The sequence below is a fragment of the Erinaceus europaeus genome, chromosome 15 (genome assembly GCF_950295315.1).
Source record: "Erinaceus europaeus chromosome 15, mEriEur2.1, whole genome shotgun sequence".
NCBI classification, from domain to species: domain Eukaryota; kingdom Metazoa; phylum Chordata; class Mammalia; order Eulipotyphla; family Erinaceidae; genus Erinaceus; species Erinaceus europaeus.
Window position 1 is genome coordinate 28,956,770 of NC_080176.1, and position 17,154 is coordinate 28,973,923.

At 47.4% G+C, this 17,154-nt stretch overlaps 1 protein-coding gene across 15 annotated transcripts in view; it reads left to right on the forward strand.

Moving 5' to 3' along the window:
* Positions 1 to 17,154, forward strand: part of GTF2I (general transcription factor IIi) — a 104,368-nt gene that overhangs the window by 6,506 nt on the left and 80,708 nt on the right. For all 15 annotated transcript variants that reach the window (XM_060173509.1, XM_060173508.1, XM_060173510.1 and 12 more), the window contains one exon: positions 14,396 to 14,499. In XM_060173509.1, the coding sequence (XP_060029492.1) occupies positions 14,401 to 14,499 (99 nt within the window). In that variant the 5' untranslated portion in view covers positions 14,396 to 14,400. The remainder of the gene's footprint in view (positions 1 to 14,395; positions 14,500 to 17,154) is intronic.

Here is a 17,154-nt window from a genome sequence, read left to right on the forward strand (position 1 = left end):
CTGCTACAGTGTTGCAGTGCTGAGCAGGTACACACTAGGTCACACGCCCGCCTGAGGCCTAGGGGCTGAGTGTGTGGCTCTTTACTGGAGTCCCTCCCATATCCTGAAGGTGACACCTGTTTTGATGAGTGAGAAAGGTCCCCTGGGGTTGAAGGAAGGGCAGTGTGTCCACATAGGTCTTGTCCTGTGCCTAGAGCTGCCTGAATTGGATCTGGTCCTGCACTGGAATGAGGAGGGCACTGGGAATACATCGAGGATGAGAGATGGCTAAATGAATGTTAGAAGTGTTTTCAGTCTTTAAAAAACAAAAGGGGGGGGCTGGGAAGTAGATGGCACACCAGGTTAGGGGCACATAGTACCAAGCTCAAAGGCGTGCAAGGATTCTGGTTAGAGCCCTCAGTTCCTCACTTACAGGTGTACAGGTGTCTCTCTCCCTCTCATCTCCTCCTCCCCTTCTTAATTTCAATTTCCTATCCAATTAAAAAAAAAAGGAAAAAATGGCCGCCAGGAGCAGTGGATTCATAGTGTGCTTGGCACTGAGCCCCAGTGATAACCCTGGAGGCAAAAAAAAATGAGGCCAGGTGGTGGCACATCTGGTTGAGCGCACATGTAACAGTGCACAAGGACCTGGGTACATGCCCCCGATCCCCACCTGCAGGGGGAAAGCTTTGCGAGTGGTGAAGCAGGGCTGGTGTCTGTGTCTTCCACCCTATTTTCCCCTCTTCTCAATTTCTGCCTATCTCTACCCAATAAAGAAAGATAATAATAATAAAAAGAAACTTAAAAATTTACTACTGGGAGTTGGGCAGTAGTGCAGCGGATTAAGCGCAGGTGGCACCAAGCTGAAGGACCGGCATAAGGATCCCAGTTTGAGCCCCTGGTTCCCCACCTGCAGGGGGTTGCTTCACAAGCAGTGAAGCAGGTCTGCAGGTGTCTATCTTTCTCTCCCCCTCTCTGTCTTCCCCACCTCTCTCCATTTCTCTCTGTCCTATCTAACAACGACGACATCAGTAACAACAACAATGAAAAACAACAAGGGCAAGAAAGGGAAAATAAATAAATACAAGAAAAATTTACTACTAGGGTTATTGTTGGTGCCAGCACTATGAATCCACCTCTTCCAGTGGTATTTCCCCCCCCCCTTTCTGTTTTATTTGATAGGACAGAGAAATTGAGAGGGGAGGGGGAGATAGAGAGGGGAAGAGGTATACAGACATCTGCAGACCTGCTTCACTGCTTGTGAAGTGACCCCTGCCTGCAGGTGGGGAACCGGGGGCTTGACCTAGGATCCTTGCTTGTGTCTTTGCACTTGGTACTATGTGCGCTTAACTTAATGCACTACTGGCTGCCCCCACCCCCCGCCAGGTTTTTTTTTTTTTTTTACCAGAACACTGCTCAGCTCTGGCTTATGGTAGTGCAGGGAGTTGAACCTGGAACTTTGGAGCCTCAGGCATGAGAGTCTGTTTGCATAACATTATGCTATCTACCCCTGCCCTAGGGTTTTTTTTTTAATGTTTTATTTATTTATTTATTTTTAATGAAAGTTAGATACAGAGAGAAAGATACTCAGAGCACTGCCCAGCTCTGGCTTATGGTGGTGTTGGGGACTGAATCTGGGACTTTGGAGCCTCAGGCTTGAAAAGTCTTTCGCATAACCATTAATAACCATTATGCTGTCTCCCCAGCCCCAGACCAGGTTTTTTATTTCATTTTCTTCCTGTGTTTTGAGAAAGGGAAGGAGGGGAGAGAGACCACAGCATCACTCCACCATCCATGGAGCCCCTCCCACAACATTCTTGGTTCTGTCTGAGGTGCTGCCCTGGGTGTCAGGCTGCAGCCCGGGGCCTTTCACACAGTGTCTGGACAAAGCTCTCAGTAGCACAGAACAGCACAGAGCTTTCCTCTGAGCTGTCTTTGCAGCCCAGCATAGTACGGTAAAATAACAGAGTTGCAGTCACATTGTTGTGCTACCATTGTACCATGCCCCCCACCTTGTCATTAAACCACAGTCCCCTCCCCACTCGACAGCGGCTCCCCTCACCAGCTCACTTTCTGTGAATTGTGTGGTAAGTGCAGTCACACACTTTGCCTTTCTCCAGTCGTGACCTAGCATGGCATCCTTGGGGCACATCCATAGTGTGGGGTGTGTTTGAATGTCCTTCCTCATTGCCCCTGACAGTGATTTTTGAAGTGTTGGGTGTCTCCCTGGCCCCCTTCCTTAGAACACTGCTCAGCTCTGGCTGATGGTGGTGCAGGGGGTCGAACTTGAAACTTTAGGGCCTTGAGCATGGGAGTCTTGCAGAACCATTCTGCTGTCTGCCCAGCCCTGGAAACACACTGGCTTATGGTGATGTGTGGGATTGAACCTGTAACTTCAGAGCCAGAAGCACACTTTGTAATGGTAGTCTGGGAGGTGGTGCAATGGTAGAATTCTGGACTTGGCAACACCAGGTTCCAAGTTGGATTCTCGGCAAGCATTTTCAAGAGGGTCGTTTTGGTGAGTGTTCCATCTCTCCCTCTCCCCCCATTAAATAAATTAATAAATTAGGATTTAGGAAGAGCTGTAACTTCTGCCTGTGATTATATAATGATGTAATTGTTAAAGCCAAAAATAGTTAAGAACTTGATCTCATTTTTAAAAAAGATTTATTTAGGGAGTCAGGCGGTAGTGCAGTGGGGCACAAAGCACAAGGACCGGCGTAAGGATCCGGGTTCGAGCCCCTGGGTCCCCACTGCAGGGGAGTCGCTTTATGGGTGGTGAAGCCGGTCTGCAGGTGTCTATCTTTCTCTCCCCCTCTGTGTTCCCCTCCTCTCTCCATTTCTCTCTGTCCTGTCCAACAGCGATGGCATCAACAACAACAACAATTAAAAAAATTAACAAGGGCAACAAAGGAGAAAATAAATAAAAAAGATTTATTTAGGGAGTTGGGTGGTAGTGCAGTGGGTTAAGGGCAGGTGGGGGGAAGTGCAAGGACCGGCATAAGGATCTGGACTCGAGCCTCTGGCTCTCCACCTGCAGGGGAGTCGCTTCACAAGCAGTGAGGCAGGTGTGCAGGTGTCTTTCTCTCCCCCTCTCTGTCTTCCCCTCCTCTCTCCATTTCTCTCTGTCCTATCCAACAACAATGACATCAATAACAACAATAATAACTACATCAACAACAAAAAACAAGGGCAACAAGAGGGAAAATAAATTTTAAAAAATTTTATTTATTTATTTTGCCTCCAGATTTACTGCTGGGGCTTGGTGCCTGCACTACGAATCCACTGCTCCCGGTGGCTATTTCTTCCTTTCTATTTTTATTTGGCAGGATCAAGAGAAATTGAGAGGGGAGGGGGAGATAGAGAGGGAGAGAGGAAGATTGACGCCTGCAGACCTGCTTCACCACTTACGAAGCGTTCCCTCCTGCAGGTGGGGAGTAGGAGCTCGAACCTGGGTCCTTGCGCTAAGTGCTATGTGTACTTCACGGGTATGCCACTGCCCAGCCCCCTAAAAGGAATTTTTTATTTCAAAGATCACTGCATATTTATTCATGAGAGAGACCCAGTGCATCATTCTGGCACGTGATGCCGGGGACCTAGGACGTCAAACTTGAGAGTCTATAGCACTGTATATGCCATTGTTATCTCCTGGGCCACTTGTTTATTTAGTGGGAGAGGGAGAAATGGGAACACCGCTGACTGCTGGCATATGCAGTCCTTGAGATCAATTCCAGGAGGTTCTCTATTTTTGCGAATTGTGGCCAGTTGTGTTTGATTCACTCCAGTACACGTTGCTAGGGATCCAACCTGGGGCCTCAGGCATGCAAGTCCTGTGGCCCACCAGCGGAGCTAACTCTCTGGGTGCCCCGGGCCAGCCTTCTCAGGTCTCAGAGCTAGAATTGGAGGTCAGGGCTTTGCCTCATCCCACTCTGGCATTCACAGTAGCTCTGCCCTGTTGCCTGCCTTCTGCCACCAGCATGTCTCCAAAAATGTTTGAGGGATTTTGAGGGAATGGCAACTTTATTTTCAAATCCACCTCCAGTCTACGCAAAATTAGAAAAAGGTAAGCAACCTTCTCAGTACTGAACAAATTTCAAGTCAGTATAAGATGAGACACACCCAGTCTTTGTATGGTCAATTTAAAAGTGTGATTAATACTTTGGTGAATACTTAGACCACTGTGCCAGGCAAAAATTGAGAGTTCTCCTGAATAGCTGATGAGGTCATTTTGTTTTATTTTTATTTCTTTCAGGGACATTGTTTTGGCAACTGTACGACTTGGGACTTGTTTATTATCTTTATTTATTTGGATAGAGACAGTCAGAAATCGAGAGAATGGCGCAGTGGGTTAAGCGCATGTGGCGCAAAGTGCAGGGACCGGCGTAAGGATCCCGGTTCGAGCTCCCGGCTCCCCACCTGCAGGGGAGTCGCTTCACAAGCGGTGAAGCAGGTCTGCAGGTGTCTATCTTTCTCTCCCCTTCTCTGTCTTCCCCTCCTCTCTCCATTTCTCTCTGTCCTATCCAACAACAAAGCAATGTCAACAATGGCAATAATAACTGCAATGAGGCTGCAACAACTAGGGCAACAAAAAGGGGGAAAAATGGCCTCCAGGAGCGGTGGATTCATGGTGCAGGCACCGAGCCTAGCAATAACCCTGGAGGAAAAAAAAAAAAAAGAAATCGAGAGAAAAGAAGAAGATAGAAAAGAAGAGAGACAGAGAGTCACCCCCAGCCATGTTTCACCACTAACAAAACTTTCCTCCTGCAAGTGGGGACCAGGAGCTCAAATCCGGGTCCTTGTGCATTATAACTAACGTGCGTTTAATACCTGGCCCCAGCTTGGGACTTGTATCCAGTAGTTGGGTAAATCCTTTTTCTCTGGCTTCCTTATTTTTTGTGCCACCAGGGTTATCTCTGGGGTTTGGTGCTTATACCACGCTCCCCATTTTGATAGGACATAGAAATTGAGAGGGGAGGGGGAAATAGAAAGGGAGAGAGGAAAAGAGACATCTGCAGCCCTGCTTCACTGCTTGTGAAGCTTCTCCCCTGCAGGTGGGGTTGGGATGAGGAGGGGTGCAGGGGGGACCTTGAACCCAGGCACACCACAGCCTGACCTTTAGTTATTTTGTCATTCTTTTCATCACCTGGCTTTATAAAATGAAGCAAAATTTAGCCTTTTTTAAAGTAAAAAAATATATTTTTTATATCACTAGTATTATCATTAGGACTTAGTTCCTGAATGACAAATACATCACTCCTGGTTACTACCCTCCCCCCCTTTTTTTTAGTTGATTTTTTTTCAGGAGCCAGGCAGTGATGCACCCAGTTAAGCGCACATAGTAGGAAGCACAAGGATCTGGGTTTGAGCCCCCTCCTACCACCCACCTGCAGGGGAGGAGGATTCATAGGCAGTGAAGTAGGTCTGCAGGTCTCTCTCTCTCTCTCTCGTACTCTCTATCTCCCCCTCCTCTGTATTTCTCTCTGCCCTTTGCAATAAAGTGGGGGGAAAATGGCCACCAGGACCAGTGGATTTGTAGTGCTGGCACTGAGCCCCAGTGATAACCCTGGAGGCAAAAAAAAAATTCTTTATTTTGTAGGACAGAGAAATTGACAGGGGAAGGAGAGAAAAAGAGAGAGGGAAAGAGAGAGAGACTTGCAGCACTGCTTCATTGCTGTGAGTAGTCTAAAGGACATTGCTTGGACTACATGGTGATTGTCTCTCTGTCTTTTTTTTTGGGATAGGACAGAGAAATCAAGAGAGGAGGGGAAGACAGACACCTGCAGATGTGCTTCACTGCCTATGAAGTGACCCCCCCCCCCCCGCAGGTGGGGAGCCAGGGGCTTGAACTGGGATTTTTTTTTTTAATATTTATTTTATTTATTCCCTTTTGTTGCCCTTGTTGTTTTATTGTTGTAGTTATTATTGTTGTTATCGTTGTTGGATAGGACAGTAGAGAAATGGAGAGAGGAGGGGAAGACAGAGAGGGGGAGAGAAAGATAGACACCTGCAGACCTGCTTCACCACCTGTGAAGTGACTCCCCTGCAGGTGGGGAGCCGGGGTTCGAACCGCGATCCTTATGCCGGTCCTTGTGCTTTGCGCCACCTGCGCTTAACCCGCTGCGCTACAGCCCGACTCCCTTGAACTGGGATTCTTACCCCAGTCCTTGCGCTTTGCGCCCTGTGTGCTTAACCCGCTGCGTGCACTACTGCCCAACTCCCTGGGATGATTTGTAAACTAGCTGGAAACACTTGAAATTGAACATAAACAGACCATCCACACCCCCCTCCCCCCATTCTTGCCATTTTTCCCTTGGAATGTTTCCTTCATCTTCTGTTTCCCATGGAACTTAACGGGCCTGTAGCTGTTGGATTTCTGATCTTTTATCCCAACCAGCTCCTGGTTAATAGATGAAGTGTCTCCTTTTATCTCTGGAAACGGACACCAGCTATTCTTGGAAACCGTCTTGTATTTCTTGCTGTGGGTCCATTTCAGGGCTGGGGCGTCAGCGTCCTTGTTGTTCGACCTCACAGGAAGCCACTGGTGAATTTCCCATAAATCTTTTTTTTCCTCTTTCTGGACCACATGTCTCCTCCTTACTTCGTGGTCCCTGGGGCTAAGGCTGAGCAATGACAGCTATTTTATAATAAGTCAAAGAGAAGCTGGGAGGGTTTTCACCCATGCCATCGTGTCTTGGATGGAAAGTCAGCTTCTTAATGTTTCTGACGAGTCCATTCTCGAAAATGATTCCTCCGTTTTCAACACACCTCCTCTCTGAAGGAATCATCAAATTGGACTGGTTAGGTAGGCAGGTTAGTTAATTAATTTATTATTGGATAGAGACAGAATTTGAGAAGGGAGCAGGAAAGACAGAGACAGCTGCAGACCTGCTTCACCACACTTTTCGCTTTCCCTCTGCAGTTGGGGACCAGGGAATTGAACCCAGGTCCTTGCGCACTGTGGTGTGAATACTTAAAACCAGGTGTGCCACCGCCTGGCCACACATACTCAGTTTCTACCTCATGTTTTTATATTTTGTTATTAATTAATTAATTAATTAATTTTGACAAAAACCTCTTTCCTTTTCCCCCTCCCTCTTTCTCTTGCCTTCCATCTTTCTCTCTCTCTTTGATCTCCTTCTTTCTTCCATAGAGATAGGTAAGGCAGAAAAAGAGTGAGAGACCACAGCACCAAAGCTTCCTGCAGTGCAGTGGGGGGTTGGGCTCGAACCTGGGACACACACAAGGCAAAACAGTGCCCTGTGCACGTGAGCTGTGTCCCCAGCCCTGCTGCTTCTAGTCTTCCAGCATGGCAGACCCGTGCGCTTCGACCCAGAAGGACCTCCGTGGTGTTCTCCCTGCTCTCTTTGCTCTGGTATTTTGTAAACGAGAAACACAACCCAGAAAGATGAGCCCCTCCTGCTGCGAGGACACAGTAGTGATCAAAGACCTATGGAAAAATGAGCCGGGTGGCTGGCTGGGAGCTGACTGGCCTGGTGGAACATCAGCTTTCACACTGAGGTTCCTGGTTCAGTTCCCACACTCCTCTGGGGCTCTGACTTGTCTGTCTTTCTCAGCCTGATGTGAAATTCTGTCCCTCCCTCCCTCCCTTCCTCTCTTTTTCTTTTTTTCTGTTTCTCCTTCCTCTCTTTTTAAATATGTGCTAAACTCTGTCTCTGTTCTGAGCACACTACACATTACACTCCATCTCTCTCTCTCTCTCTCTCTCTCTATATATATATATATATATGTATGTATTATTGGATAGAGATAGGGAGAGAAATTGAAAGGGGAGGGGGAGATAGACAGAGAGACACCTGCTGCCCTGCTTCGCCACTCCTGAAGCTTTCCCCCTGTGGGTGGGGACCAGGGGCTTGAACCTGGTTTCTTTCTTTCTTTTTTTTTTTTTAGGTATTCCTTTTTTAAAAAATATATTTTTTGTTTGCTTTTTTGTTTTTCTTTTATTATTATTATTATTAATTTTTAAATCTTTATTTATTGGATAGACACAGCCAGAAATTGAGAGAGAAGGTGGTTTATAGAGAGGAAGAGAGACACCTGAAGCTTCACCACTTGTGAAGCAAAACCCTGCAGGTGGGGACCGGGGACTTGAACCTGGTTTCTTGTGCACTGTAATATGTGTGCTCAACCAGGTGATCCACCACTCAGCCCCTTTTAAAAAATATTTATTTATTTATTCCCTTTTGTTGCCCTTGTTTTATTGTTGTAGTTATTGATGTTGTCGTTGTTGGATAGGACAGAGAGAAATGGAGAGGGGAGGGGAAGACAGAGGGGGAGAGAAAGATAGACACCTGCAGACCTGCTTCACCGCCTGTGAAGTGACTCCCCTGCAGGTGGGGAGCTGGGGGCTGGAACCCGGATCCTTATGCCGGTCCTTGCACTTTGTGCCACTTTCCTGAACCTGGGTTCTTGAGCACTGTAATGTGTGCACTTAACCAGATGAGTTACCCTTTGGCCCCCCAAATTCTCTCTTTTCCTCACCTGTTATAAATATATATAAATCTTAACCAATAAATCCACTGGGGGTGGGGCATAGTACTAGTGCACAGGACCGGCAGCCCGAGGCCCCAAGTTCAGTCTCCAGCAGCCTACATGCTGGAGTGATGCTTTAGTCCTCCTCCTCCTTTTTCATCTTTATTGGACAGAGACAGCCAGAAATTGAGAGGGAAGGGGAGACAGGGAGAGAAACAGGGTGGGGGTAGATAGTATAATGGTTTTGCAAAGAGACTGTCAAGGGTGCTTGAGAGCACAAGTTACAATAGGCAAGGTTCCGTGTCCGAGCCCTGGGTCCCCACTTGTAGGGGGAAAACTTTGCCAGTGGTGAAGCTAGTCTGTAGGTATCTCTCTCCCTCTCTGTCACTCCTTCTCTCATTTTCTGGCTGACTCTATCCAATAAATAAAAATAATAAAAAAAATAAACCAGAGCTAAGGTTAAAAAAGGTGGTGGGGGGCATGTGGTGGCACCCCTAATCAAGTGCACATATCACTAAGAACAAGGAGCTACTCTCCCCCCCTCCCCTCCCCTCTCCCCTCCCCTCTCCCCTCCCCTCCCCCTCCCCTCCCCTCCCCCTGTGGACCAGAGCACTGCTCAGCTCTGTTTTATGGTAGTGCCAGGGACTGAACCTGGGACTTTGGAGCCTCAGGCGAGAGAGTTTGCATAACCATTATGCTATCTACCCCTGCCCTGCTCTCAATTTTTCTCTGTCTTCAAGTGCACTTTATCACATGCAAGGACCAGGGTTCAAGTTCCGGAACCACATGGGAGCAGCATGCATGCATCAGGGGGATCTTCATGGATGGTGGAGAGGTGATGTGGCCTTTATCTCTGTGCCTCTCCCCCACTCTTTTAAATTTGAGAGACAGATGGAATGTGTGTATGGGAGAGTCCACCGGGAGCAGTGGAGTCATGCTGGTGCAAAGCCCTGACACAAAAATGAATCTGCGATGAGTGACACAGGGCTAGGAGGCCCTCAGTTTGATCCCCACCGCCTCAGGTTCCCTCAAAGAAATAGTGTTTTTGTCTTTAAAGACAAGCACTATTTTTGTTATCCTAAAGTACCGCCTCACAAAATACTAACAGCTGGTTCCCTCCCCCGGGAAGCAGGAGGAAAGCGCTTCAGTCTTCCTAAAAGTGGGGAGCGGACAAGAGAATGTGGCGAGGAGGCCCAGCTGCGGGGAGGCTGTAGTCCTGAGTTGGCCCTTTGGTTCTAATGGGACACACCTGGCAAAGGTCCAAGCGGGGGTTTAGTGTCCAAGGGGATGCCCCCGTGCCTGCTGTCCTTGGAACTGTCCTCCGAGTTTGCACACGCTTCACAACCAGCTGCAAGAGATCACCAACACCTGAGGCTCCAAAGTCCTTGGTTCGATCCCCAGCACAGCCATAAGCCAGAGCTGAGCAGTGCTCTGGGGAAACAAAACAAGAGGTAAATATGGTTGGCTCACCCGTTAGCGTGCACACGTTGCTGTGCTCAAGGACCTGGGTTCAAGCCCTCCCAACCCCAAAGTACTCTTCACCTTCAGGTAGCGAGTTGCTGCAGGTCTCTTGTCTTCCTCTGCTTCTCACCCTCTTTCAAAATGATGAAGAAAATAAATTAAAAATTAAAGTTCATGTATTACTGTGAAAACTTTTACTAAACTTAAATACATAGGTGTATTTATTTTTATATATTTATTATTGGATAGAGACAGGAATTGAGAGGGGCTGGGGAGATAGAGAGGGAGAGAGACAGAGAGACACCTGCATCCCTGCTTCACCACTCGCAAAGCTTTCCCCCTACAAGTGGGGACCAGGGGCTTGAATCTGGGTCCTTGTGCACTGTAGTGCATGCACTTAACCAGGTGTGCCTCCACCCGGGCCATGTGACTTCAGGGATCCAGACCACATGGAAGTCTGACACTCCACCAGTTAAGTCTCTCCCTTGTTGCAAGAATTTAGTTTTTTTTTTTTAAAGGATTTTTTTAATCTTATAACTGGGGTTGGGGTGTGTCTGGAGAGAAGCAGACAGTGTTCCGGCACACTCAGTGCCGGGGATCGAACTTGGGACCACATGTGTGCAAGTCTTGTGTTCTGACTGCTGAGCTCCCTCCTGGGCTGCATAGATTATAATCTTGATTTTTGTTTTTCTGTTGTAATGTAAACAGGCTACTGGTCCCATGCTGGGGGTTGGGGGGTGTGGAGTAGGCACACAGGATTTCTACAGCCTCCAGGTCCTTGCTGACAACTGCAGGTCCTCTGCCGCCTGTCCCCTCCCTGACATGGCCTATCTTCCCTCCCCTCTCAATTCCTCTCTGTCGTAGCAAATAAAATAGAAAAAAAGATGGGGGGAAGGGGGGAGAAGGCTGCAGAAGGGGTGGATTGGTAGTGCTCCAGAGATAACCCTGGAGGCAATTAAAAAAAAAGTCAGTGCATCAACAAGGGCAATAATAATAACCACAACGAAGCTACAACAAGGGCAACAAAAGGGGGAAAAAATGGCCTCCAGGAGTAGTGGATTCATGGTGCAGGCACCGAGCCCAGCAATAACCCTGGAGGAAAAAAAAAAAAAAGTCAGGTTGGGGGGGTAGGTAGCCTAATTGCTCTGCACTCAGACTCCCATACTTGATGCGCCAAAGTCCCAGGTTCAGTCCCCCTGCACCACCATAAGCCAGAGCTGAGCAATGCTCTGGTATTTAAGAAAAAAAAAAAGTCAAGCGTGCCCCTCTGATAGTCCAAAAGACAGCCATTTCTAGAGAGCAGGAAGCCCCCCCCCCAAAAAAAAAAGAAAAGAAAGACCAAAAGCCCTTCACCGAGCCTGACTGAGTCCATCCCCTTCCAGAACTGCTTCTGTGAAGAAATGCAGTGCCCCTCCTGAGAAACCACCAAGCCAGTGGGGTGTTGGGGGTCAGGTCTTGCTGTCTTTGGGGCTTGACAGCGGAGTAGTGGGGTGGAGGGACCGGACACCACCCTTCCCTGCTGTCCTGCCCTTGGTGGTGGCATCGTGCCCATGGCACATGACAGCAGGTGTGAAACCATCGGTTCCTCTTGGGGGGGCTGGTGGCCTGGTAGGCTGGACTTAGGTCTCTCTCTTGCTTGATGCTGTTCTTTCTGATTCCGTCTTTTAGTCAGGATAGCAGTTTGTTTTTTAAAGTATTTATCCCCTTTTGTTGCCCTTGTTTTATTGTTGTAGTTATTATTGCTGTTGTTATTGATGTTGTCGTTGTTAGATAGGACAGAGAGAAATGGAGAGAGGAGGGGAAGACGGGGAGAGTAAGACAGACACCTGCAGACCTGCTTCACCGCTTGTGAAACGACTTCTCTGCAGTTGGGGAGCTGGGGACTTGAACCGGGATCCTTAAGCCAGTCCTTGTGCTTTGCACCACGTGAGTTTAGCCCGCTGCACTACCTCCTGACTCCCTTGAATATATATATTTTTTTAATATTTATTTCCTTTTTGTTGCCCTTGTTTTTATTGTTGTTGTAGTTATTGTTGTTGTTGTTGATGTCGTTGTTGGATAGGACAGAGAGAAATGGAGTGAGGAGGGGAAGACAGAGGGGGAGAGTAAGACAGACACCTGCACACCTGCTTCACCGCTTGTGAAGTGACTTCCCTGCAGGTGGGGAGCTGGGGGCTCGAACCGGGATCCTTAAGCCAGTCCTTGTGCTTTGCGCCATATGAATTTAGCCCGCTGCGCTATCTCCTGACTCCCTTGCAGTTTTGTTTTTTAAAGATAAATTTATTTTGGGGAGAGAGAGGAGGAAGACTACCAGACTCTGGCTGAGGGTGGTACTGAGAGGACAGCCTGGGAGCTCAGAGCCTCAGGCAGGAACGTCTGATCTGCTGCCCTGTTATCTCCTGAGTCAGGATAATAATCTTGTTTAAGGGACTAAAAGCACTTGTGTTTGTCCACTGATAACAGGACTATGTGGGAACTGATTTTATCTTTTTCTGTCTCTCTCTTCTCTTTGCTGGGCATTGAGCCAAGGATATACTTTTTAAAATTTTATTTACTGTAATTATTTACTTATTTATTGCCTCCAGGGTTATTGCTGGAGCTCGGTGCCTGCACTATAAATCCACTGCTTCTGGAGGCCATTTCCCCCATTTTGTTGCCCTTGTTGTTATTTTTGTTGTCACCATTGCTGTTGTTGTTGTTGTTGGATAGGACAGAGAGAAAAGGAGAGAGGAGGGGAAGACAGGGGGAGAGAAAGACACCTGCAGACCTGCTTCACCATCTGTGAAGAGGAACCCCCCCCCCCTGCAGCTGGGGAGTCGGGCTCGAGTCCTTGTGCTTTGTGCCATGTGCGCTTAACCCACTGCACTACCATCCGGCCTCCTACTGTAACTATTTTTTTCCTATTGTAATTATTTATTTAAAAAATATAATTAAAAACTATTTATTTTCCCTTTTTTTGCCCTTGGTGTTTTATTGTTGTAGTTATTGTTGTTGTTATTGATGTAGTTGGATAGGACAGAGATATGGAGAGAGGAGGGGAAGACAGAGAGAAAGACAGACACCTGCAGACCTGCTTCATCACTTGTGAAGCGATTCCGCTGCAGGTGAGGAGCTGGGGGCTCGAACCAGGATCCTTACGCCGGTCCTTGTGCTTTCTGCGACATGCATGTAACCTGCTGCGCTACCGTCCAACTCCCTACTGTAATTATTTTAATTCAATCCCTGCTCAGCTCTGGCTTATGGTGTTGAGGAGAATTGAACCTGGGACCATAAAGTCTCAGGTATGAGAACCTCTGTTTTTTTTTTTTTTTATATTTCATCTGTAATGTTTATTTATTTACATAGGGTCACACTGAGAGGAATGGGGAAATAGAGGAGAGACACCTGCATCACTGTTTCACTGCTCATGAAGCTTCCCCCCTGCAGGTGGGGAGCGGGAGCTCGAACCTGGGTCCTTCTACATGGTAACGTGTAGGTTCAAGGAGGTGTGCCACCATCTCGGCCTCTGCCCTATAATTAAAATTTAAAAAAAAAGAAAAAAAATTTCCCCATCATGCATGAATTTCTGTTTCCTAAGCACACATACTTCATTCCTTATTTGCTCAGCTCTGGCTTATGGTGGTGCGAGGGATTGAACCTGGGACCTTGGAACCTCAGACATGAGAGTCTGCATAAAAGCTGGTGGCAGTAACTTTTTTTTTCTCTTCTTTTTCTAAATAATAGGGAAACAGAACCACTTTAATAACAGGGAAAAGATCTACAGATACTTTTAAGCCAAAATGGTTTCCATGACAATATCTGTGTATGTTCTCTGGAATGTTGGAGTTTTAGTTATTGTAGGATTTTTTTTCTCTTCTTTCTTTCCTTCTTTCTTTCTTCCTTTCTTTTTCTTCTTTCAGAGCACTGCTCAGCTCTGGCTTCTGGTGGTGCAGGGGATTGAATCTAAGACTTTGGAGCCTCTGGTAGGAGTCTGTTTGCATAACCATTATGCTGTCCACTCCAACCTTACCGGGTATTCTGTGTGATTTTTTTGGTGCCCAGGGCCCCATGATTTTAGAATCTTTATTCAGAGCCCTTGCCCTCACCCTCATCCTGCCTCGGCCCCCCCAAATCTCTGTGACTGGTGTGGGCGTGGGAGAAAAGGGGTGGCTGGCACCTCACCGCTCTGTGAAGCTCCTTGCTGCTTCCTCTCCCCTGGGAGAAGTCCTCACTGGGTCTGAGTGCTCACTGTGTGTATTTTAGGTGTGCGTGTACGTGTGCGTGTGTGTGGTGACCTCACTTTGCAGGAATCCAACAAGGTAAGAAAGTAGGGGGGAGAGTCTCAAGGAAGAAGCTTGTACAGACGTGACCCTGGGTTCCCAAGCCTTCTTGCTGGCAGGCCGCCTGTGGGGGGACCCTCTCTCCCTACTCAGCAGAACCATCCCACCCTCACATTCACTTTCTCCACTCCTCCTCTCTGCCACAGGGACCATGGCCCAGGTAGCCGTGTCGACGCTGCCCGTGGAAGACGAGGAGTCGTCGGAGAGCAGGATGGTGGTGACCTTCCTCATGTCCGCTCTGGAGTCCATGGTGAGCAGCTGCCAGGCGTGGATCCCAGCCAGGCTTCAGTGTGTCTTCATCCTAGGCTTTGCTTTTAGCTCATTGCATTCCAATCTTTTTGAATTTTCAGTTTTTTTTTTTTTTTTTTTAAATCTCTCAAGAGCTCAGGTTGCTTGCTGTACCATTTGCTTGACCTTTGGGCTTGTGTGGTGTCTGCACCTCCTCAGAGTGAGTGGGCCCACGCAGAGTGCTGCTGTTTCCTTGTGGCTGGAAGGAGAACCTTCCCTGGATGTGAGCTGGAGTAATATGGTTCCTGTTCTCTAGTTTCTACTCCTGCATTTGCGATTGTCCCAAGAGCTGCTTTTTACTGAATTATATACTGTGTTCGATTTTCTCTTTGATTTGACTTATTTTATTATTTTTGTTAAGATAGAGACAGAAATTGAGAGGGAGTAGGGAGAGAGAGAGAGAGAGAGAGAGAGACTTGCTCAACTTACATTACCATCCATGAAGCTTCCCCCCTGCAGATGAGGACTAGGGGCTTGAAGCAGGGTCCTTGTGCACTGTAATAAATATGTCCTACTACACATATCACTGTCGGCCCCTAGATATTTAGCTTTATTTTATTTTACTTATTTATTTATTTATTTATTTTTTTGCCTCTAGGGTTATCACTGGGGCTCAGTGCCTGCACTGCAAATCCATTGCTCCTGGAGGCCATTTTTCCCATTTTGTTGCCCTCATTGTTTATTGTTGTTGTTAGATATTTTAATTTTGAGAAACCAGTCACAGTTAACAGAGAGGTATAGAGAGATTGAAACTCCATTTAACCCACAGAGCTGCCCCTGTAGTGTTGGGACTTGAACCAGGACCTCACACAGAGACTCCTGTGCTTTGCTGGATGAACTAATGTCTGGTCCAGTATAGGTCATTCTTGTATGTCCTCTTACCAGGGCATTATTTTTATTATTAATTTATTTAGCCTTATTGCTAGGGCTCGGTGACAGCACTACAAATCCACTGCTCCTGGAAGCAATTTTCTCCATTTTATTGGATAGGACAGAGAGAAATTGAGAGAGGAGAGAAGATAGGGAGAGAGAGAGAGAGAAAGATAGACCTTCTTTGCTGCCTGTGATCGAGCACAAGGATTCTTGTGCAGGCAAATCCTTGCTTTACCTGGTGAACCCAGCCCCCCACATTTTTTTTTTCTCCCAGAGCACTGCTTAGGTCTGGCTGATGGTGGTGCCGGGGATTGAACTTGAGACTTTGGAGCCTCAGGCATGAGAGTCTCTTTGCATGCCCCTATGCTGTCTACCCCCGCTGTACATTTTGTTATAATGCCAGCACTAACCAGACCCTTAAAACAGACTATTCTGTGCCTGAGCAATATTTTTCTCTCACAGTGTCAGAACAGATGGCAATCCATAAGAAATGGCATGGGTGTCAGGTGGTTGTGCAGCGGATTAAGTGCACATGGCGTGAAGCGCAAGGACCGGTGTAAGGATGCCAGTTCGAGCCCCCGGCTGCCCACCTGCTGGGGGTCACTTCACAAATGGTGAAGCAGATCTGCAGGTGTCTGTCTTTCTGTCTCCCTCTCTGTCTTCCCCTCCTCTCTCGATTTCTCTCTATCCTATCCAACAACAATGACAGCAATAATAACAATAACAATGATAAACAAGGGCAACAAAAGGGAAAAAAATAGCATCCAGGAGCAGTGGATTCGTAGTGCAGGCACCGAGCCCCAGCAGTTATCAGGGGGCAAAAATAATTTAAAAAAAAAAAAAAAAAGGAAAGAAGAAATGGTATTCTCACTGGGTGGACAGAGAATTCTAATTGGGGACCGGGTAGTGGAACACATGGTTAAGCGCACATGTTCTAAGGCACGAGGACCCGGGTTCAAGCCCACTTCCCCCACCTGCATGAAGAAAGCTTTGTGAGTGGTGAAGCAGGGCTACAGATGTCTTTTTCCCTCTCTCCACCTCTCCCCTCTCGGTTTTTGGCTATCTCTATCCAATAAATAAAAATAAAGAGAGAGAGAACTGTAATTGTAGGTGAGATATCGACACTGGCTTTGCAGTTTGGCTTCTAGAATGTCCCCCTCAGCTCCCCTAGAGTCTTTTCCCACCGCAGGGTATGTTTTTTTCACCCTCTCAGCTGACATGACTGAGGGTCCTCTCTCCAGCATATCTGAGTCTCTCCTAGGAGGCCTGACCTTTCAGTCACCACAGTAACTACACGGCATTCCCCATCACAGTGACATTTTACTTATTTATTAATTTTTTTTATTTTCCCCTTTGTTGCCCTTGTTTTATTGTTGTAGTTATTATTGTTGTTGGATAGGACAGAGAGAAATGGAGAGAGGAGGGGAAGACAGAGAGGTGAAGAGAAAGACAGACACCTGCAGACCCGCTTCACTGACAGTGAAGTGACTCCCCTGCAGGTGGGGAGCCCGAGGCTTGAACTGGGATCCTCACGCCGGTCCTTGTGCTTTCTGCCATGTGTACTTAACCTGCTGCGTTACCACCTGACCCCCTTACGGTTACATCTTTCTCAGGGCACATTTTTTAGAAAGAGGACCACCTGGGTAAACAGGGGACTCTTCCGATTATGGTGGACATCCTGATGTATTGAGTGTCTGGAATGTTTTTCATCCAGAAGAAGTGGCTTCACCCCCTCCTACCCCTG